At 50.1% G+C, this 22,239-nt stretch overlaps 1 protein-coding gene across 1 annotated transcript in view; it reads right to left on the reverse strand.

Moving 5' to 3' along the window:
- The window catches only part of LOC107121838 (homeobox protein CDX-1-like), a 28,536-nt gene extending 14,918 nt beyond the window's left edge, over nucleotides 1–13,618 (reverse strand). The window contains exon 1 of the mRNA XM_015424841.1: nucleotides 13,171–13,618. Coding sequence (XP_015280327.1) covers nucleotides 13,171–13,618 — 448 coding nt within the window. The remainder of the gene's footprint in view (nucleotides 1–13,170) is intronic.
- Between the last annotated feature and the right edge of the window lie 8,621 nt (nucleotides 13,619–22,239).

Genomic DNA, 22,239 nt, shown 5'->3' on the forward strand with positions numbered 1-22,239 from the left:
TGAAATCTTCTCAAGGAAGCTCTGATAACAGGGGACCTTTCCTGACAGACAGCCTTCCCAGCCGCCTGGGCCCCAGTGTGGCCTGACCCTTCAGCTGAGCAGGAGAGCTCTCAGGGGTGCAGCCCTGGAGGGCTGCTGCTGGAGGTCAGGAGCCGTCCTGGGAGGGCCACAGGGGGTGCTTGGCTCAGCGGAGGCGTGAAAGTCTGGCCTGGCCTCCTCCCCTGCTCAGTAAGGAGACTGCTTGTTTTGTTGCAAAGGGCTTTGTGCCATGAGGAAAATCAGAATAGAGATATAGTAAGTAAATAAGTAAGTAAGTAAAGCTGAACTGCAGGCTGTGGAAGGTCGGTAGTTCAGCAGTTCGAGACCCGAGTGTGCCGCATGATGGAGTGAGCTCCCGTCTCTAGTTCCAGCTCCTGCCAACCTAGCAGTTTGAAAGCAAGAAATTGCAAGTAGATAGATAGGTACCACTTCGGGGGGAAGGTAACAGCGTTCTGTGCGCCTTGGTGTTTAGTCATGCCAGCCACATGACCATGGAAACATCTTCGGACAGTGCTGGCTCTTCGGCTTGGGAACGGAGATGAGCACCGCATCCCTAGAGTCGGACTCAACTGGCTTTCGAGCAAGGGAACCTTTACCTTTACCTTTTTAAGTAAAGAAATCTATAACTTCCTGATCTGCCCCAGCTTCAGGGAAGTCTTGGCTGTGTTCTCAAATGAGCTCCAGTGGGCCTGACCAGCACAGTGGGGTGTGTGTGTGTGGAGCGGTTGCCCCAGGATGTGGCCCCAGAACTCACTGCAATTGACGGGGTGTGCATGTGTGTGTGTGTGTGTGAGAGAGAGAGATGAATTGATGTAGAAGGTGTCCCTTGAAAGTCAGGAATCTGAATCCTGCATCCAGGAGGAGGACCATCCTGACATATGGCCACAGGTAGGGTTGCCAAGTTGATCTTCGCCGGGAGCGGGGGGGGCTCCCGGCTGGTGTTTGGTGTGCGCACCGCATGCACGTCACCCGGAAGTGACGTGACGACGCCAGGCACGCTGGGGGCGGGGCCACAGCCATACATGGGAAAACCATAGAGTTTTCCCTTGTATGGCCGTGGCCTCGCCCCCAGCGTGCCCGGTGTGCCCACGTCACTTCTTAGTGACGCGCACACCGGGGGCGGGGTTCCCCCGGGGCCCGCGTCCGCCGCAGCGGAGAGCGCACCCCGGGGGGGGACTTGGGAAGCCTAGCCACAGGCCATGTTGCCCAGGACCAGCCAGCTGATGGCAATCCCCCCAATGGGGTTTCCAGGACAGGAGGCATCCAGAGACGGTTTGCCATTGCCTGCCTCTGGGCAGGATAAAAAAAATGTTTCAGAGAAATAAATACAAGTGAGAAATGCAATTTGTTGGTGCAGAGGGGAAAGGCGGGGGTGGGGGCAAGGAGGGAATTTAGAGCAGTTGAGGGTCCAGGGTTTGAAGAGATGCGTGTGTGTGTGTGTGTGTGTATGTGTGTGTTTGAGAAGCAGCCATGGGGAGGAGAAGGAAGTGTGGGAAAGGCACCCGTGGAGTTTTGGTACCCCTTCCCACGAGCCATGGTCCCAGTCCATACAAGCATGGCATAAAGCCACTGGTTGCCAGGTCAAGGTTGGGAAATTCCTGGAGATGTTAGGAATGAGGCCTGAGGAGGACGGGGTTTGGGGAAGGAAGGGGACCCCCCCCCCCGCAGGGTATAATGCTACAGAGTCCACTTTCAAAAGCAGCCATTTTCTCCAGGGAAAGGGATTTCTCTGTAATCTGGAGTTCAGTCGTAACTCTGGGAGATCTTTGGGCCCCACCAGGAGACTGGCAACCGGAGGTGGGGGGGGAGGAAACCGAACAGTGAGGTTAAAAGGTGGTGAAATGCAAGAAGCACAGCTGGCGACACATCTGTTTGCAAGTCTCCTGCATTTCATGGCCTTTTAACCCCACAGGTCTCCATTCTTTTTCTTCTCCCCCCCCCCTGTGAACTGCAGTCTCACTTCAGGCACCTGACGGGAGGGGGCTTTAACCCACCAAAGCTTCTGCTACCATGACAGGGCAATCCTTTGCAGAGTTACTCCAGTCTAAATTCATGGGTCCCAATAGGTTTAGATAGGGTTGCCAACCTCCAGGTGGTGGCTGGAGATGACCCACTTTCAGAACTGATCTCCCGGTGAGAGAGATAATTTCACTGGGAGAAAATGGCCACTTTGGGAGGTGGACTCTGGGGCATTATGGCCGAAACCCCGCCCTCCTTAGGCTCCACCTCCAGACTCTCCAGGTATTTCCCAACCTGGAGCTGGCAACCCTAGGATTGGATCTGATTAATTCTGCATAAGATTGTACTGTGAGTCCCAAAAGGGCGACAAGGTTGCATTCTGGTTTTGCTGCCAGAGGCTGACGCAGTGGCCCCTCTGGATGAAGTATTGGCAAAATGGTGGGATGTTAGAGGCCTGTGGGAGTAACGTTGGGCTTCCATTTGCTGTCCTTGTTAGAGGCAAAGACAGAAAGTGAAGGCGTATTGTACGCACAAGAGGGCTTGCTTCCATACCGAGAAATTTGTAATACGCACTTTGCAATGGAATATTTGTAATACGTATTTTGTATCTGAAACTCATAATACATGTTTTGCAACCCAGTCTCAACATTTGGTCACAGTCTAATGTCCCGAAGGCACAGAGGCAAGGACAGGGCCATGCAAATTACAGGGTGGGGGCTATGCAGACATCAGATGGCTAGATTCCACGACCGCATGGTGGTTTGCCACTGCCTTCCTCTGCAGAGCTTTCCTTGTTGGTCTCCCATCCAAGTAGCAACACAGCTTAGCTTCTGAGATCTGACGCAGTTGGGCTATACTACACCATTCTGCATCCCCAGATCTCACTCACAGTCCTTTCCAAATGCCCTCTTCAGCTTCCCCCAGGTAAGTGAATGCCTGCCATTCACTCCAACTGGGAAGAAGAAAGCACTTGGGAACCCTGATGCATTGTGGGTTAACCGGGCGTCCGCTGTTGACATTAGGTAGTCCAGCCCCAGCCCCCTTGGACAGCATTCCCACCAAAGATGCATTAGAATAATAGAATCATAGAGTTGGAAGGGGCCATACAGACCATCTAGTCCAACCCCCTGCCTGTTAGCTAGGCCTCTGGCTATTCTAGCTGCCATGGGTGTGAGGGGGGGGGGACTCCGGACTTTTGACTTTCGTTTCTGCAGTGATTCCAGTCTTTCTTTATCTATGTAATGGAAGCCTTCGACCTTGAGTGTCTGGTGTACTTTACTCCTGAGAATTATTGCCCATTACTTTGGCGGGTTTCTACCTGGCCTCTGATTGGACCTGAGCCATTAGGGGACCCCCTTGAATAATGTACATCTGCTTGCTTTGGGTGCCTTAAGCCGGTTCTTACACAAAAGCATTTAGATATCTGCATACTCTCAATGTCTCAATAAACTTTACTTCTTTGAATGAAAACTGTTGGGAACTGATTGCTGCAGGACTCTGACACTGCCCAGTGCAGGACCAGCCTACAGCATCTCTGACAAATATTCGTCCAGCCTCTTCTTGAAAGCTGCCAGTGAAGGGGAGGTAGGCACCTCCCTAGGCAGCTGATTCCACCTTTGAACCACCCTGACGCCGATACCTTTCTGCATGCAATTTAAACCTGTTGCTTTGGGTCCTCTCCTCTGCTGCCAACTGGCGCAGTAATATCTTCCAGTAATATGCAAGCCTCCAACAATGCCCCTCAGTTTCCCACATAGCACAAATAGGTAAAACCCTATGCCAAAGGATAAATGGGCACAAATCTGATATCAAGATTCACAAAACTGAGAAACCTGTAGGAGAACATTTCAACCTCCCAGGACACTCAGTGTGGGACCTCAAAGTAGCTGCTTTATTGCAAAGGAATTTCAGAAACAGACTAGAATGGGAGACTGCTGAATTACAAGTCATTACAACTCTCAGAACAATGGAACCCCCAGGGCTTAACAGAGATATCGGGTTCTTATCTCACTACACATGCTAAGTCATTAACCCTTTTATTATCTGTATGGTAATTTGATACTATTCACAGGTCTTACCAACTGCTTTAATCCAATCTTAGCTATACTTATCACTCAGTTACTTATGCATCTTGACTCTAATCAGCACTTCCTGCCAACTAACCCCCCCTATATGTAATGGTTGGCAAAGTCTGTTTCAATGTATCTGTTGGTCTTTAAGGTGCCACTTTGTTCTGCTCCTTCAGACCGACAGGGCCACCCACCTGAACATATTAAATATGTAATACATAAAGAGAACCAGCCTGGTGCAGTGGCTAAGAGTGGCAGACTCTAATCTGAAAAGAGCAGGTTTGATTCCCCACGCCTCCACACCAAGCCTGCTGGGGGACCTTGGGCCAGTCACAGTCCTCTCAGAGCTCTCTCAGCCCCACCTACCTCACAGGGTGTCTGTTGTGGGGAGGGGTAGGGAAGGAGATTGTCAGCCGCTCTGAGACTCCTTAAGGTAGAGAAAAGCAGGGTATAAAACCCAACTCTTCTCCTTCATAAATAATCAGTATGTATAATACACAAACAAATGTGTTACTAGGATTGTCAGGTCTGGCAGGACTCACGGGCCTGGCCACTGATGTGACAACCAACGGGTGTTAGGAGGGACATAGGCACCACTTCCAGAACAAAGCCGGATGTGATGTCACACCCCTCCAACAATCTCCAGGAGAACTGTAGAGTTTTCAGCAATCCCCAGAGTGGACTGACATCACTTCCGGGTTTCCCCCGGAAGTGACATCATGCTGTTGCTGGCGGCATTTTTTATACATTAATTTTCTCCCACCAGCCACAGAAGCAGCAGTAGGAAACGGGAGCTGGGGGAAGGGGAGGCCGACAGCCCTAAGTGTTATACATAAATCATCAGTACCCAGAGAGTGGTGTAGGGACCAAAGTGTTGGACTGGGATCTGGGAGAGCTGGATTCAAATCCCTCCTCTACCTAGGGTTGCCAAGTGGAAAAATCACCGCGGCGGGGGACTCCCGCCTGGTGATTGGTGCGCGCGCCACACGCGCGTCAGCCGGAAGTGACGTGAGAACGCTGGGCACGCTGGGGGCGGGGCCACGACCGTCCGAGGAAAAACCATAGAGTTTTCCCTCAGATGACCGTGGCCACACCCCCAGCGTGCCCGGCGTGGTCGCGTCACTTCTGGGTGACGTGCACGTTGGGGTGGGGTTCCCCCCCAGGGCCCGATCCGCCAGTGGCGGGGAACGGGCCTTTGGGGCGGGGTTTTCCCCGCCCCCCAGGGGGACTTGGGAAGCCTACCTCTACCGTGCCTGTTGGATTGCATCCCCTTTCCCTGATTTCTGCTGCATGTACAGAGCAGGACAAAGTGAGAACGGACGTGGTAAAATTTAGGCTGAATGGGATGAGTTTTGAGTGTTTGGATTAATGCAAAACAGATTAAAAACTGAGACATACGCGAGACATCTCTAGTGTCCGATCAGGCACCCTGCCCAGGCCTCCTGCCGTTCCCAAGGACCACTCTCTTCTTGTTGCAAGGAATACTTTCTTAGTTTGTGCCAGTCAGTCCCATCCCGGTTTTAAAAGCAATGGCGTTTGTTTTCAATTAAATGGCGCATGTTCAAAAGCTACCCTAGAAGAATATTATTGTCGTACAGTCTGCCGTCTGCAGCCCAAAATAGACCTCTGAAGGCACATGGAGCCTCAGTGTCCCTGAGCAGACACACTGGATACCACCACACACCAGACATTTAACTCTCTCCCAGCATTCCTGCCTCACAGCTGCACATATCCTGTGTCCTCTGCACAAGCTCCTCCTCCTCCTCTGTTCCTGTTCAACTTCTCACTGGGACGGGGTTGCTTCTGAGAGTGGGGCTAGGGCAGTGGGAGAGTCAGCAGGGGTCATTTCGTAGAAAAAGAGGTGCAGGAGCTCATTAGCATAACTCATTAGCATAACTTTGTTTTACTGTTTTAAATTTTTAAACCCTATTTGTTAGCCGCCCTGAGACACTATGTGTAGGGTGGGATACAAGTCTTAAAAATAAATAAACTTATTTGCATAGGCCACACCCCCTGACATCACCGGAGGTGTGTCAGAAGGCAGCACCCACCGCTCAGGCTCCACTGGCCTGTTTTGGATTGCTAGCTATGGGGGGCGGGGAACGTGCAGATCTGTCCTCGCAGAGGAGGGAGAGCTCATACCTGAATAAAACTTGGCCTTAAAGGTGCCACTGGACTGTTTTGGATTGCTAGCTATGGTGGGGGGGAACATGCAGATCTGCCCTCACAGAGGAGGGAGAGCTTGTACCTGAAGGTGGGCGGGGGGGGGCTCTGCGACTTACCTGGCTGCTTCTTGCTCTGACTGAGGGCTGCTGGGAGCAGGGGGCGGGGCTTGTTGCATGTGCTCGCCCCCTGGGCTCCTTACTGCCGGAGCTCCGCTCCTGTGCGCTCCCGCAGGAAATGACCTCTGGGACTCAGCAAAGGGAGGCCTAGTCAGAGCCCATGGCAGGAGGATTGGGTTGCCAGGTTACCCCTGGCCACCAATGGGAGATGGGGGGGTAGGGTTGCCAGATCCGGGTTGGGAAACTCCTGGGGATTTGGAGGCGGAGCCTGGGGAGGAGAGGGGACCTCAGTGGGGTTCAGTGCCACAGAGTCCACCCTCCACAGCAGCCCTATTCTCCAGGGGAACTGACCTCTGTAGTCTGGAGATAAGCTGTAATTTCAGGGGATCCCCAGGCCCCACCTGGAGGCTGGCATCTCTATGGGTCACTACATGCAGTTACTATTAACTGCATTTATTTAATTTTGTGTGTGTTCTTTAGGGCTGCTGGCCTCCAGGTGGGGCCTGGAGGTCTTCTGGAATTACAATGGATCTCCATACTACAGAGATAACCTACCCTGGAGAAAATGTCTCCATTAAAGGGTGGGATCCATGGCATTACCTGGAGTACTCCACTAAGGCCCCTCCCCTCCCCAGGTGACATGCTTAAATCTCCAGGAATCTCCCAACCCGGAGTTGGCATCCCTAGCTGTATGGCTGCGGGGAACCAGAGTCGGATCTGGGGACGCTAGACCCAGTTCTTAAAAATCTGCCCCTGCTTTGGCCCTGATAGCGAAGGGGTCTCAGCAGGGGGAGCCCAGCGACATCCCAGAAAGGATTCCAGTCCGCTTGGAGCCTGAGCTCCTCTTTAAAGGGAAAACGTTTATCTATTGGAAAGCAGGCCCAGACTCTGAAAGGGACTCTGCCAGGAAATAACCCTGCCGGACTCCCAAATCCTTCCCACCACCCTCACAGGCATCAGCCACACACCAGGCCCAAAGGATTTATGGACCCTCCCCTCCCTACACTTGCAAACCCCCATGCAGTCCCCAGACCCCAGTTAGAGAGACAGGTTTCTAGTGGGCCCACAGACACATAGAGCTGCCTTCTATTGACTCAGAACCCCCCCCCCCCGCTCCCCCCCACCTCCCCCTCCAGTCAGCATTCTCTACTCTGACCAGCAGTGGCTCTCCAGGGTCTCAGGCAGAGGTCTTTCACATCATCTACTGCCTGGTCTTTTCAACTGGAGAGGCCAGGGATTGAACCTGGGACTTTCTGCATGCCAAGCAGACGCTCTACCACTGCGCCATTGAGCCACTGAGGCACTGAGCCCTTCCCCAGATTTCATTAGTCATTAACGCATGGAGCTGCCCTATACCTAATCAGGTCCTTGGTCCATCCAGCCAGCATTCTCTACTCTGACTGGCAGTGGCTCTTCCAGGTCTCAGACAGGGGTCCTTCACACCACCTACTTCCTGGTCCTTTTAACTGGAGGTGCTACCAGGGATTGAACCTGGGACCTTCTGCATGCCAAGCAGCTGCTCTGCCACAGAGCCACTCCCTGTTCAAAGCACATTGCAAACTTTTGCCTCTTGTAATCCTTACAATAACCCTGCAAGGTAGGTCAGCGCTCCTGCCACCATATTGCAGGTGAGGGGCTGAGAGGGAGGGTCTCCCCCCCAAGGCTCCCCCACTGGTGAGTTCAAGACTCAGACCTGAGGCTGAGCTCAGTCGGCACAACATCGGCCCCCTCGGCACAAGGACAGGCTATTCAGGGGCAGAGCTTTAAATCAGTGAGAATCGTGGAGAGACAACACGGAGCTAGGAAAAACAGTTCCCTCAGCCCCACCTAAGCCAACATGGCGTGAGAGTGAGGAAGGAGCCCCGGAACAAGTTCCAAAGAAACCCAGGATTCCCTGTTGCCAACTCTGGGTTGGAAAATCCTTGGGAGATTGGGGGTGGGGGTGGTGAAGAAGAAGAAGAGATTGGATTCATATTCCATGGCCCTTCACTACCCAAAGGAGTCTCAGAGCGGCTGACAAACTCCTTTCCCTTCCCCTCCCCACAACAGACACCCTGTGAGGTAGAAGAAGAAGAGATTGGATTTATACCCCGCCCTTCACTACCCAAAGGTGTCGTCTCAGAGCGGCTGACAAACTCCTTTCCCTTCCCCTCCCCGCAACAGACACCCTGTGAGGTAGGTGGGGCTGAGAGAGCTCTTGACAGAAACTGCTCTTTTTCAAGGACAGCTCATGAAGAACTCTGAATTGTGCCTTATAAGCTTTTATTATCAATGATGCTCTGGCGATCCACTTTAAACAGTGTAGTAGGCAATCGATATGGAAACTATTATCATAGCTTAATCGACCATGTTCAATGTGATATTAGCATTTGTAGACTCATACTGACATAAGCGGTTGAAATGATCTCCTATACTTGGGGTTTTAGTTATTAGTGGCTTTCTTTCCTTTCTCCCATAGATGTAATTGTCCCCTCCCTTTTTTCATTGTAGTTTGTAGTCTATAGAATCCCGGGGGGGAGGGGCTTAAAAAAGAAAAGAAAAAGAACAGCTCTGACAGAACTATGGCCTGCCTGAGGTCATCCAGCAGCTGTGAGTGGAGGAGTGGGGACTCAAACCCAGTTCTCCCAGATTAGAGTCCGCACACTTAACCACTACGCCAGGTTTGGGGAGGGGAGGGATCTCAGCAGGACGTCCTGCCACAGGCGTTCACTTTCCAAAGCAGCCATTTTCTCCAGGGGAACTGATCTTGGCAGATCAGTTGTCATTCCAGGAGATGGCCAGGCCCCACCTGGAGGCTCAACAACAAGCACACAGGGAACACGGCTAAGTCAGATAAACACAGAAAACACCGTGTTGAAACTTTTACTTATAGCTAAATATATTTGATTTATATACACAACATCAACTCTAGTGTATTGTAAACACTTTCAGATTACAGCATCAACATTTCAAACACTTTCAAACTAAATTATATAACACGAAGAGTCCATAATCGCAGAAACCCATTCCAGTATAAACTGTCTTCTTCCTGATGGAGGATAGATACCAATGTACAGTAATGTGTACCAAACAAGGCAGCAACCTATTGTACATTTCCCAAGTGATGGTCCATCAGGTAAAGCTAGCAGGCAGCTTGTATTTCTCACTGTGATGATTCAGCTTAGCAAGCAAGCCTAGTAGATGTATTTTCCTGTGAGGTGATTCAGCTAGCATGTGGGGTTAATTTAATCATGAACAACATTTCTGGAAGGACTTAATAGAAGTCCATACAATTACAAATGGTGGGGAAGGAATAGAAACAGCCTCTCCCCCTCTCTTTTTCCTATGGCTACTAGATCTGATGTGATGAAACTGAGAATGCTATATTTGGGGACTGACAAAAGAAAGTCCTGCTTCGACCAGGGTGGATTGGATTGAATCAAAGCCAAGGAAACATTCCCCACTGCTATTGAGATACTCCAATAGAAGTTTGTGCTAATTTGTTGTTGTGGCCATAAAAACAGACCGATTTGAAACAAGAGGCTCTAGACAACCTCAAGGGGGTTCTTTAATTAGTTTCCTTATCGTTTCATTTAATGTTCTATTTGTTTTAGAAATTGATATGCAGTCTGTCGCTTGCTTTTGCATAGTTTAATGGCTAGAGAGCCCCATAGAGGGTTTCTTGTAGGACTTGCAGCCGTGAGAGGTTTTTTGGTATCTGCATTAGAAAACAGCTGCTCATTTCCAAGCTTCCCTTTGGGCTTCATCCTGCCCCTTTTCTCTTGTCACATTGCAGACCAGCATCACCAAAAAAAAGGTAAAGGGCCTCTCCCAGTAGCCAGGCCTAGGAGGAGTTACTGGGCAGATCAGTGTTGTGCAATAATAATGATGAAAAATTGCTGTAAAGTTCACAAATCACAATGAATAGACAATAATAACTAGTACAGAATTGACGCTTGATGATGTTTATAATTTCTATGTTTTCAGAACACAGGACGTCAAATACGGAAGGTGAGCGATACGAACATCTCGAGTGGTTGTTTGTTTCGAGACAACTCTTTTTCAACCAAATTCAGTTCTCTGGTTGTCTTATTGTGTTTAGCTGTGATATCAATCTTATCCAACATCCGTAAAGCACATAGGCTAATAAGTTTTAACAGCACAAGGGCTAACAAATTCTAAATTCGGACAACAAGTATCACCAAAAAAAAGGTAAAGGGCCTCTCCCAGTAGCCAGGCCTAGGAGGAGTTACTGGGCAGATCAGTGCTGTGCCATAGGCCAGGTCATTCTTAGGTGTGACAAAGTGCATAGGGATAGATCCGGTGGATGGCACTCAGGATGCCTTTGGTGCCCCCCACCCCATCAAACCACTCTAGAGCCACATGTGGGCTGTTGCATTTCAGGATGACAGATTCAAGCAGTGTTCCTTAGAGGGATTTTACAAGGGAGAATAGCCTTGCGGAAATTCATGATGTCTCGTAAAGAGCAATCTAAGGGTTTGAGAACCTCTCCACTTCCCAAGCTCACTTAACACGTGTTCCTTTAGAGCAGTGATAGGCTCCGTCTAGGATGGCTTTGAAAAGGATTGGACAAATTCATGGAAGACGTGCCTATCAAAGGGCTTTAGGCATGAAGAGACAGATGGAACCTCCATGGTTAAAGGCAGTGTACCTCTGATTGCTGGGAGAGGGGGCAAACAGAAGAACGTGCCTGCTTGTATCCAAGGCATCTGGAAGGCCACGACGGGAGACGGAGTAATGCTCGCTGGGGCCCTTGGTCTGGTCCAGCAGTGCAGTTATCCTCTCTACTTAACTTTTCCAGTGCCACCCTAAGCAGAGTTCTACTTTTCAAAGTTTCCCAGGAAGGTCAGATCAGGATAAACTAGTGCTGCTACGGGGAGATTGGGACAAACCTATTACTTCCCGAATGGCAAGGTTTGTTGCCACCATCAAAAAGACAGAGAGGAGGAGGAGGAGGAGGAGGCATGCATGCCAGCTGCTCCACTCTGGGTTATGAGCCATTTGGATTGTCAGGTGGCTTTCTTTGGAGATACTTTAAATGGTTGTTGTGCATTTTCATTTTTCCTATGAAAACGTCTGGAAATGTCTTGTCTTTGGGTGGGAATCATCCTTGCGGATCCAATAAAGGCAGATAGAATGACTGGCCTTTCTCAGTCGGTTGTAGTTTGTGGGCTGAAAAGAGTATAACTGCTTTAGGACCATACAGCTCCTCTGCAAAAGGGCTGAGCAATTCCCCTTCGGCTTCCCTTGGGCTCTTTCTAGTAAAGCTCCACAATGAGGCCCTTGGTTTGCTCTTAATGATCAACCCAGTTATTGAGGTACAGATTGTTGTCGGTGTGGCCTGGGCCCAGTTTTTTAGATGCATCTGGTGGAGATGCGTCTCTAATGCGTGGAAGATTATATCCAACTGTGTTCTCTTACACTCTAATCCTCTACTCAGAAGCAGATTCTGCTGTGGTTCAATGGCTCTGCCTCTCAGGTAGGTAGCCTTAGTGAGATAGTTTACCTCTTTCTTTGGTAATTCACTGTGCAATCCTAAACAGAGCTACACCCTTCTAAGCCTATTTGACTTCAGTGAAACTCTGTGGAGGATTGCACCATCGATAATAATTTGAACCACTGGTTATTGCCTTGCACACCCAAGCACCCTAAGAGACTTCATTGCAAATAAACGGTAGTATCGTTGCCATCTGGATTTTATGCCCTAATCAGGTTTTCCCCCCACATAATGGAAGTTACATTGTTATTTTAATGGGTTTTGAATTAGATGCAGTGGAGTAAAAATTAAGTGCCAGATTATTCATGCTGGATTGGCACCACCGTTCTTCAAAATGATTCCAGGCATGCTGGACTGTGTAAACTCGCTTTACTACCCTGACAGCTTCCACCATCTCTTAAGAACTGCAGTCAAATCTCTGTCTTTTATGGCTCTTTATAAACTGAGTTTTGCATTAGTTTTGGTCTCTGCTTGTGGTGTCAGTATTGGAAGATATCTTATAATCTGATGTTACCCATTTTTTTTCTCAGTTCTGGTCTGTCATCAGCCAGAATATTCCCCTGTTTGGGATGTACATCCTAACTCTCTCTCACTCACACACGTGTGTGTCTTTTTACCAGCTTGCTATTTAAATGCCAGAGAGCAACCTATCAGGAGATAAGATTGGTTGTTTAACTGGTCCTGTGTTAGATTACTGCTTTCTCTGAAAGGTCTAGCATTCTAAAAAGAAGGAGCCCCTTTCATCCACCGTGTTTGCATTTGAAGTGTTAATTTTTGCCCAGAAACCCTGTAATTCAACACGGGATCAAGGTCTGGTGCTGTGGACCTCCCTCTCCTTCCTCAGGCAGCCCTCTGAAGACAGGAAGCTTCCAGGGACTCATGCAAAGTGCCTCCCTGTAGCCTGCATCGTTTCTCTGGCCACATTCACTAGCCAAAAGTGCAACTCTTCAAATGGTAGTGTATTCATATGCATTATTGACAAAACATGCTTCAATTGCTTTTCTTACTCTGGTGTTACATACAAAGTGTTTCTGCCATTATCCCCCACCCTCTGACGCCCCTGTCATAATTGCCCTTGATGTGATAATTTTTAGTTTGTTCCAGTTTTGATACCAGAAGGCCAATAAATCCAAGCCATTCTTCAAGGACACAGCCAGAAGAAGAATCCCGGGGTGGGGGAACCCATTTCCTTGGGGCACAGACGCTTCCCTTCTCTCCTGCTCTTGTGGGGTGGGGCTGGGGGTGGGTGGGAGTTTGGGAGGGAATTTTGGCAGAAAATGATGCTAGAGGTTTCTTAAGTCTAGTGGAGTCTCCACCAACATACCTGTGGAAGTGGACTGGACCGTTTTCCTCATCCATTCATAAGAGCTGTGTCTCGGACTGTGGGGAGAGATCTGCTCCGTGCTAATTGTATCTACAGGAGGCAAGGTCCCCGATCCAGCAGGGTTCAGGGAGCTGTAATTGCCAGAGGTGTAGGAGATCTGCCCAGGAGAGGATCCGCTCAGGTGCGTGGTTGTCGTCGCCGAGCTGGAGGGTCCCGGCCCTGGTCCCGGCCCATAAGCGTTCCACTCTTCCCTCTGCGTGCCGTAGTGAGGTCCCCAGGTCCCTGTGGGCTGTCCACGGTTGTCCATACTTTGCACCTGATGGTATCCCATGTAATCGCTATAAGGTGCCGTGGAGGCAAAGTTCTGGGCTGGCAGGCTGTGGTTGTTGCACCGTAGAGATCCCGGATACATGCTGGCTTCTTTTTCCAGAAGGTAGCTCACATACATGATGCTCATCCCCTGGCTTTGTCCTGGCCAGGCATCCTGCCCGGAGCCTTTGATCTGCCACCCCCTCCTCTTTCTCTCACTCTCTCTTTCCAAGCCCCAACTGGCCTGCCAGTGACTCAGGCTGGTCTGGAGGTCTCTTTGCCGCACATGATTCCCAACGGTCTTTCCCAGGTGCTGGGGCTCCCAGTCTGGGAAGGAAGGAAGGAAGGAAGGAAGGAGGGGCCTGATGCCACAGATAACTGGTGGCTGCACCCCAGGGACATTTGCATCCCAATGAAGGGCTGGCCATTCCAGCGCCCCACCTGACTGCCCCCTTTGGGTGTTTCCTTTCTCCTGTGCCTTTCCCTTCTGGCCTGGCCCAGCCCTTTCCAAATCACTCTGTCCCACCAGTAGAACAAATCTAGAATCCAGTGGGGGCACCTTTAAGACCAACAAAGGTGTATTCAAGGGATGAGCTTTCGTGCGCAGGGCACACTTCGTCACACACACGCTGCTTGAGACCAACACGGCTGGCCATCTGGATCTATCTGCCACGCCAGTCAGGGATTCTACACCAGCAAGCAGATCCCTGAAATGTTTTCAGGAGCTGGGACAGCAAAGAGACTTGTGGGGTGTTAAAGATGGACAATTTGTGGTCCCAAGTCCCCCGCCCCACAAAAAATAGCCACAATAAAGTTGTTGAGATGCCACAAGAGTCTTTATTTTTTTTAATAAGTGAAAGGGTCATTTAGTTCCTTCTGAGGCCTCCATGTACTGGGCATTTAAATGGGAAAGTTCTTGCGGGGGCTTGAAGGTGCAGATTTTGAGACATTTTTTCTTAAGAGGTTTTTAAAAAAATATCAGGGACCTTCTCTGCTAAATTAGAAGACCATTTAATGCCTAAAAGAGAAGAAGAAGAAGAGGAGGAGGAGGAGATTGGATTTATACCCCGCCTTTCACTCGGAGTCTCAGAGCAGCTTACAAATTCCTTTCCCTCCACCTCCCCACTACAGACACCCCATGAGGTAGGCAGGGCTGAGAGAGCTCAACAGAAACTGCTCTTTCAAGAACAGCTTGGAGAGAACTATGGCTTGCCCAAGGTCATCCAGCAGGTGCAAGTGGAGAAGTGGGGAATCAAACCTGGTTCTCCCAGATTAGAGTCCGCGCACTTAACCACGACACCAAATTGGCTCTCATACTGTCTCCCTTTTCATTTGCATAGGTCTGCAAGATTTTAATAACCACTCTTGGATATGTTAAATATTAAATTACAAAGGTATCAATGCAGATGAGTTGCACCTTTTTAAAAGCAGGGATTTGAACCTTTGCTTACAAAAATAAATAGATCTAATAGTCAGTAGTTCCGTTTGGATATCACTTGTTTATTTATTTCACTTCATTTATCTTCCACCTTTCTCCCCACCAGGAGACATTTCCTCTCCTCCATTCTATCCTGACAACAACCCTGTCACGTAGGTCAGGTTGCAAGTGTGTGACTGGCCCAAGGCCACCCAGCAGGCTCCCATGGCAGAGTGGGGACTGAGACCTGGGTCTCCTTGATCCTCATCTGATCCTCTCACCATTACGCAATGCCGCCTGTCATGAGAGACCGTAGTGTTTGCCCGGAAACTAGAGTATCACCACCCGACATCAGCAACGTGACGACGTCACTTCCGGGTCTCATCATCATGACAGGGACGCTGCACAGCAAGGTGCTTGTTTGGGGGTGGGACTTTCCCTGCCGGCCAGCTGACTGGCGGTGGGCTGGAGCCCCAGAAGTCAAGGGAAACCCAGCCCCGACCAGGGAAACTGGCCACCCTAATGCTGTGGTATAATCACATGAAATCCGACAAATGTGCAGCTGTGTTTCTGTGACCTCCTTGCCAGCCCTAGATGGCCCCACAACTTCTTCTCTTCTTTGGGTGGACTTGACTGCAGCCCATTGTGTCCGGTACAATTTACTCACATGTAACTGTGCACAGGATTGCAGTCTGGGTTGTGTGGGATCCTGTGTCTCTAGTCTGCAGTGTATACCGAGTCTCTGGTTGCCAGTTTGGTGTAGTGGTTTAATGTGCGGACTCTAATCTGGGAGAACCAGGTTTTATTCACCACGCCTCCACTTGCAGCTACTGGATGACCTTGGGCAAGCCATAGTTCTGTCAGAGCTGTCCTTGAAAGAGCCGTTGTCGAAAGAGCTCTCTCAGCCCCGCCTACCTCACAGGGTGTCTGTTGTGGGGAGGGGAAGGGAGAGGAGATTGCAAGCTGCTTTGAGACTCTGAGTGAAGGGTGGGGTATAAATCCAATCTCCTCCTCCTCCTCCTCTTCTCATTATGAGCAACATTCACATGCCGGGAGATCTGTGGATCAGGGGGGCGCACTGGATTGCCGCTTCCGTTGGGAGATCCTGGCGGGGGTGCTTGGGGTGTGTGTGCAAAGAGAACAAACAAGACGCACGTGCGCTCACACACCACCGTTGCTTTACTTTGCCCCTTCCAAGCCACTTTAACATATACTGAATTAGGCTCCCAGGCGACAATCCTGAAACATCTAGACTGGAGTAGCTCCCCTTGACCTCACTGAGATGTACTTGTGAGTGAGCATTATGCGTAGGCTTTGCACTGTAAGGTAGAAGAAATAACACCTGTAAGGCTGCTCACGGAGGTGAATGTGGCTGGTAAAAAGATCCAGCAGTTAAAAGACTGCTTGAACTTGCCTTAAAGCTTAAGTTGAAAGAGAGTTTGTTCTCTGGAAATGTCTCCCATTTTTGTTTGTTTTTCCTCCCTTCGTGACACTTCATGTTGGTGGGAAATTAATGTCACCTAGGCAAACTGAAGTGCCTTTGAAGCTGTTTCCACACAGGTTGTTTGCCCCGAGATAGGTGCTGTCGGGAAGCGTCCCCCACCCCCACTTCCCCGTAACGCCCTGGTGCCTTCGTACCCCCTTTCCCCTAACGGACAGCTGGATATTGTCAGAACAATCTGTGCATCAGGTTCTTGGAATCCCTGTCTTTCGCATCGGCACCACATTGGTTTAAATTACTATGTTATCTGTTTTTAACTTGTTGTACTCCGCCCTGAGCCCGCCTCACAGGGAGGGCGGTATAAAAATCTAATGAAAAACAATGAAAAAGATGCTTTCTGCTCTTCCCAGGCTGCCAGGTGAGGGTTAATCCAGGCTCCGACTGGAAAGGAAGAGGACAAATTGTAGTTTGTGGTGGCAATGCAAAGGCCAGTTCTTCAGTGTTCCCTCCAAGCTGAGTTAGTGTGAGCTAGCTCACAGTTTTTTAGCCTCCGGCTCGCACATTTTTGTCTTCGCTCAGGAAGGAGGGCTCCAGAGCAAACTAATTTATGCAGCAGCCAAATCGCTCGCTCACAATTTTAATGCCAGGAGCTCACAAAGGAGGATTTTTGCTCACAAGACTCCACAATTTAGAGGGAGCATTGGTTCTGGTATGTCACAAACCCAGAAGTCTGTTTTTAAAATTATAATATCAAAAGGAATGGGAGATTAGATTTTTATAAACCTCGGTGCTGGCAGCTTTTTATTTATGTACTTCATTTAGAAGAAGAAGAAGAGAAGAGAAGAGATTGGATTTATACCCCGCCCTTCACTCAGAGTCTCAGAGCGGCTTACAAACTCCTTTCCCTTCCCCTCCCCACAACAGACACCCTGTGAGGTAGGTGGGGCTGAGAGAGCTCTGACAGAAACGGCTCTTTTTCAAGGACAGCTCTTATCAGAACTACGGCTTGCCCAAGGCCATCCAGCCAGGTGCACGTGGAGGAGTGGGGAATCAAACCCGGTCCTCCCAGATTAGAGTCCGCGCACTTAACCACTACGCCAAGCGAAATACATCCTGCATTTCTCCCCAGTGGGGACCCAAAGCGGCTGGCATCCTTCTCCTCTCCTCCGTTTTATCCTCTCAACGACCCTGTGAGGCGGGTGAGGTGGAGAGGGCGTGACTGGCCCAGGGTCACCCAGCAAGCTCCCAGGGCAGGAGTGGGGATTCGAACCTGGGTCTCTCTTAACTGACACTCTTAACTGTGGCACCACACTGGCTCTCTATCTCAAATCTGTTTGATAATGAGAATTCAAAACATTGGGGGGGGGGGAGTCGGTGTTGCAGAAATACTGTCCCCTTAATGACGTGATGCTTTATTACACCTTCATTAATGAGTCGACACATTAAGGGGAGATCTCTGTTAAAGAGGTGCAAAGTACAGTTAACTGTTCTGTAGATCAGACATGATTCCCCCCCCCTTCCTAAAAGCACCTGGGTTTTAACACCTATTCCCAGACACATGGGGGGGGGAAGGCATTTGAGGGTGAAGGGCTGCTGGTGTTTAGGTTTTCAAAAGGCAGAAACTCCATTTTTGGCTTGCAGATGCCATGAGCTTCTGGGGCGTTTTGAAGTCTGCCCTGCACCGATCACCCGGCCGCCTATCGACATCTGCAACATCTCCCGGGTTCCATTTTAAGGCAGCTACAAACGGCAGCCTTGGAGCTCTTCCAGTTTGGCCTGAAGTCGCTTGGCTCAGATCTTCTGCACTGCATAAATATTTCCTGTTTGGTGTAGTGGTTAAGTGCGCGGACTCTAATCTGGGAGAACCAGGTTTGATTCCTCACTCCTCCCCTTGCAGCTGCTGGATGACCTTGGGCAAGGCATAGTTCTGACAAGAGCTGTCCTTGAAAGGGCAGTTTCTGTCAGTGCTCTCTCAGCCCCACCCACCTCACAGGGTGTCTGTCGTGGGGAGGGGGAGGGAAAGGCGTTTGTAAGCCGCTCTGAGACTCCAAGTGAAGGGCAGGGTATAAATCCAATCTCTTCTTCTTCTTCCTACTGCAGTCACCTCTGCCCCACACAATTTTCTCCCTCTAGATCTTTAGACCCCGAGGCGCATTGGGGCTTAGGGTTGCCAGCTCCAGGGTTGGAAATACCCGGAGATTTGGGGTGCGGAGGAGCCTAAGGAAGGTGGGGTTTGGGGAGAGGAGGGGTCTCAGTGGAGTATAAGGCCATAAAGCCCACCTTCTAAAACCGCCTAGAGATCAGGTATAAGTCCAGGATTTCTCTTAACCTCACCTGAAGGTTGACAACCTATGGGGGTCAAAGTGGGGGGAAGGGCTGCATTGAATAGGAGGAAGCAAGTAAAACCATCTTCCCTCCGTTGGAAAAGCAGTGGAGGATCTGGGCCCTTCTGCCCCACCTACCCCCACTTCACTGCCCACGGCATCCAGTCTGGTCAGGAGCTCTGAGCGACTGGAAAGCTTGTGCGGAGTGTTTGTTTATAGATTCAGGTGGGCAGCCGCCTTGGCCTGAAACAAACAGAACAACAATAAACAGAACAAATAAATAAACAGAACACAAAAACAACAGACACAACAAACAGAACACAGTTTGAGTCCAGCGGCACCTTTGAGACCAACCAAGTTTAATTCTGGGTATGAGCTTTTGTGTGCGTGCACATTTCTTCAGCTATCTGAAGTCGGTCACGGAAACTCTGGTAGCTTTGTTGTTCAGTCGCACAGTCGAGTCCGACTCTTCGTGACCCCATGGACCAGATCACGCCAGGCCCTCCTGTCTTCTGCCGTCCTCTGAAGTTTGCTCAACTTCATGTTCGTTGCATCTATGACACTGTCTAACCATCTCATCCTTTGCCGTCCCCATCTTCTTTGACCTTCAATCTTTCCCAGCATCAGGGTCTTCTTCTCCAGTGAGTGCTCCCTTCTCATTTGGTGGCCAAAGTATTTGAGCTTCAGTTTCATTATCTGGCCTTCCAGGGAACAGTCAGGGTTGATTTCTTTTTGGATGGACTGATTTGACCTTCTTGCAGTCCAAGGGACTCTCCAGAGTCTTTTCCAGCACCATAGTTCAAAAGAATCTATTCTTTGGCGCTCGGCCTTCCTTATAGTCCAACTCTCGCAGCCATACATGACTACTGGGAATACCATTGCTTTGACCATGCGGACTTTTGTTGGCAGGGTGATGTCTCTACTTTTTATCATGCTGTTTAGGTTCGCCATCGCTTTCCTCCCAAGGAGCAGGCGTCTTTTAATTTCATGACTGCTGTCACAGTCTGCGGTGATCTGGGATCCCAGGAAGGTGAAGTCTGTCACTACTTCCACGACTTCCCCTTCTATTTGCAAAGGAGTGATGGGGCCGGATGCCATGATCTTAGTTTTTTTGATGTTGAGCTTCAAGCCCACTTTTGTTTGATATTAGATTAAATTTTGATTTGCTTTAATGTGTCACTGATGTATCTTAAAATCTTGGAATATTGTAAAGGTGTACTTCTTTTTGTATGACCGGTCTAAGGACTGTAGAAATAAATTGATTGATTGATTGATTGATCGATCTGAAGGTGGTCTTAAAGGTACCCCTGGGCTCAAATTTTGTTCTGTTTATTTATTTGGTCTGTTTATTGTTTCTTTGGTTTTTTTGTTTTTGTTCTGTTCCTGTATAAGTATTTCTGCCCCACCTTGTTATGTAGAATTAACACTTGAAACAGCTTACAACAAAAATGGGGGGGGTTTCAATTAAAAACAAGATTAATAATCATTAACAGCATCTAATTTTTTTTTAAAGCACTGTGGAAGAATGTAACTAAAAGGTCTTCATTGGATACTGAAGGGCCTTCAGGGAGGAGTGAATTTCGTAGGGCAGGCGTGGCTTCTGATTGGCTGTAGCTCACTGTTGAGTGTGTGTGTGTTACGTGCTGTCAAGTTGGTTCAGACTTATGGCCACCCTATGAATTAATGACCTCCCAAACATCTTGTAGTTAACAGTCTTGGTCAGGTCTTGCCACCTGAGGGTTTCCTGGATGGAGTCAGTCCATCTCCCGTTGGGTCTTCCTCTTTTCCTGCTCCCTTCCACTTTCCCTGGCATTATTGCCTCTTCCAGCGATCCTCATGGTCTCATACAGTAGCCTCAGTTTAGTCAAGGGAAACCCATGTTGGCTTCTGTCCAGCACATGAAATGGCCTCTGCACTCCTACTTCTGTCCCATGGATGTTTATAAGGCCTGCCTACGGATGTCTTGAGGGCTGCACAGGATGGCACTACACGAGACCTTTTCTTCCTGTGCCTTTTCGAACTGCTGGAGATAATTCAGGCCTGATCAATAGGAGCCCATTGGCTTTTCAGGGGAACACTTCCTTCTCCTTTGTAGTCAACCCACCCTGATTCCCTTTCCTTTCACTGCCTCGTCGACAACTCATTTGTCTTGGAAAGCCATCCCTGGCAAACCACACAGCAATCCTCCTGTCCCTCCTCCTATGCAGATGTGACAATAAATCAGCCAAGGGTAGGAGCAGTCTTTGATTTCCTTTTCTTTTCTAACGGTAGTCCCGGCCTTCCAGCTACATGGGGGGGGGGGGCTGGTTGCTTTGATGCTGCTTGTGCAGCACTGTCGGTCCGCCCCACTCACCCAACCCTGAAAAGCTCTCATGGTCCCGAATTCAGCCGTGTCAGACCTTTCCTGGGCCCCGGCTGCCCTTCAGGTCTCCCCAGTCCCAATTCCACACTGTGTTCCTGAGAGCCAACGGCTGTTGAATGGTCAGCTCTTGCCTCGTACCATGAAGGGGGGGGAGATGGCTGCCTGGCCGTGTCTTCGGGCATCCTCTTCTTCGTGGCTTGTAAGAAGTTATTCAGGAGATGACATTTATTTTTCAGACACAGCAGAACACATAACTACTGTTAACACCCGGTTCTATTTACTATCTTTTTTTCGCCAGGTTTCTGTAGCAGGTCTGAACTTCACGCCCCAGGGAGGCCCCTCTGGCTATTCTAGAGCATCTTCCAAGTTGTTCAGGTGAGGAAGGAGGGCCCCTCCCTGCTCAGAAGCAGCACTCTGGCGTGGCCTTCCCAATGGATCGTGGCCCTTCCCCCTCCCCAACTCGCCAGAGGAGGCTGGTGCTTCCCTGGGAAACCCGCGTATGAAGCAGGGCCAAACTGGGGACCGGCCAACAGCCATGATAACTGGGTTGAAAGAACGAATACACAACGGCCCAAGGAGTGGTAGTTCAGGGGTTCCTCCGGAAGTTGCTGTCCAATTCATGCCCCTAAGAAGAAGGAAGACACCGGGAGCCTTTGCAGGCCTGGGCAAGAGGCCGTTGAGCTTGATGGCCCCTGGGTCTTCTTGGTCTGCACAGCACCCCTGCAGGCGGCTACTGGGGATCTGCAGGAGCAGGCTCTATCCGTCCCTTCAGCGGCCGCCAGAGGAACATGGAGCCAAGTGACGGGAACCGACGGGCACCAAGAAACGAGGCTGGGGAGGCTTTGCCCACCCCTTTGCCTGTCCCAGCTTGACCTGCTGAATGTCTGCCTGCTGCCAGGCACCTGCAGAAGGCAGAGGAGCAGGAAGCCGTGCAGAAGGAAGGCGTGGTGGTTGTGTCCCTGGGCCCCCGGGCCCCTCTGCAGGAGGAGGGAGGGAGGGGCCCCTCGGAGGGACTGTGGCGAAGAAAACACAGCAGGAGCCTCGGGGAGAAGAGGGAGGGTCTCGCGCCCGGGGAGGGACGGGGTGGCTGTTCTGTGGCAGCGCTGGCTGCGGCAACCCTGGCAGAGTTCCTTGCGGAGGGGGGAGCAGATGAACGTGGCCACTCTTTGTCCGGGAGCAAAGGAGGAGCGCTGACAGCCATGTGCAATGCTACCTT

The sequence above is a fragment of the Gekko japonicus genome, unplaced genomic scaffold (genome assembly GCF_001447785.1).
Source record: "Gekko japonicus isolate JY-2015 unplaced genomic scaffold, Gekko_japonicus_V1.1 scaffold1114, whole genome shotgun sequence".
Lineage (NCBI taxonomy): Eukaryota > Metazoa > Chordata > Lepidosauria > Squamata > Gekkonidae > Gekko > Gekko japonicus.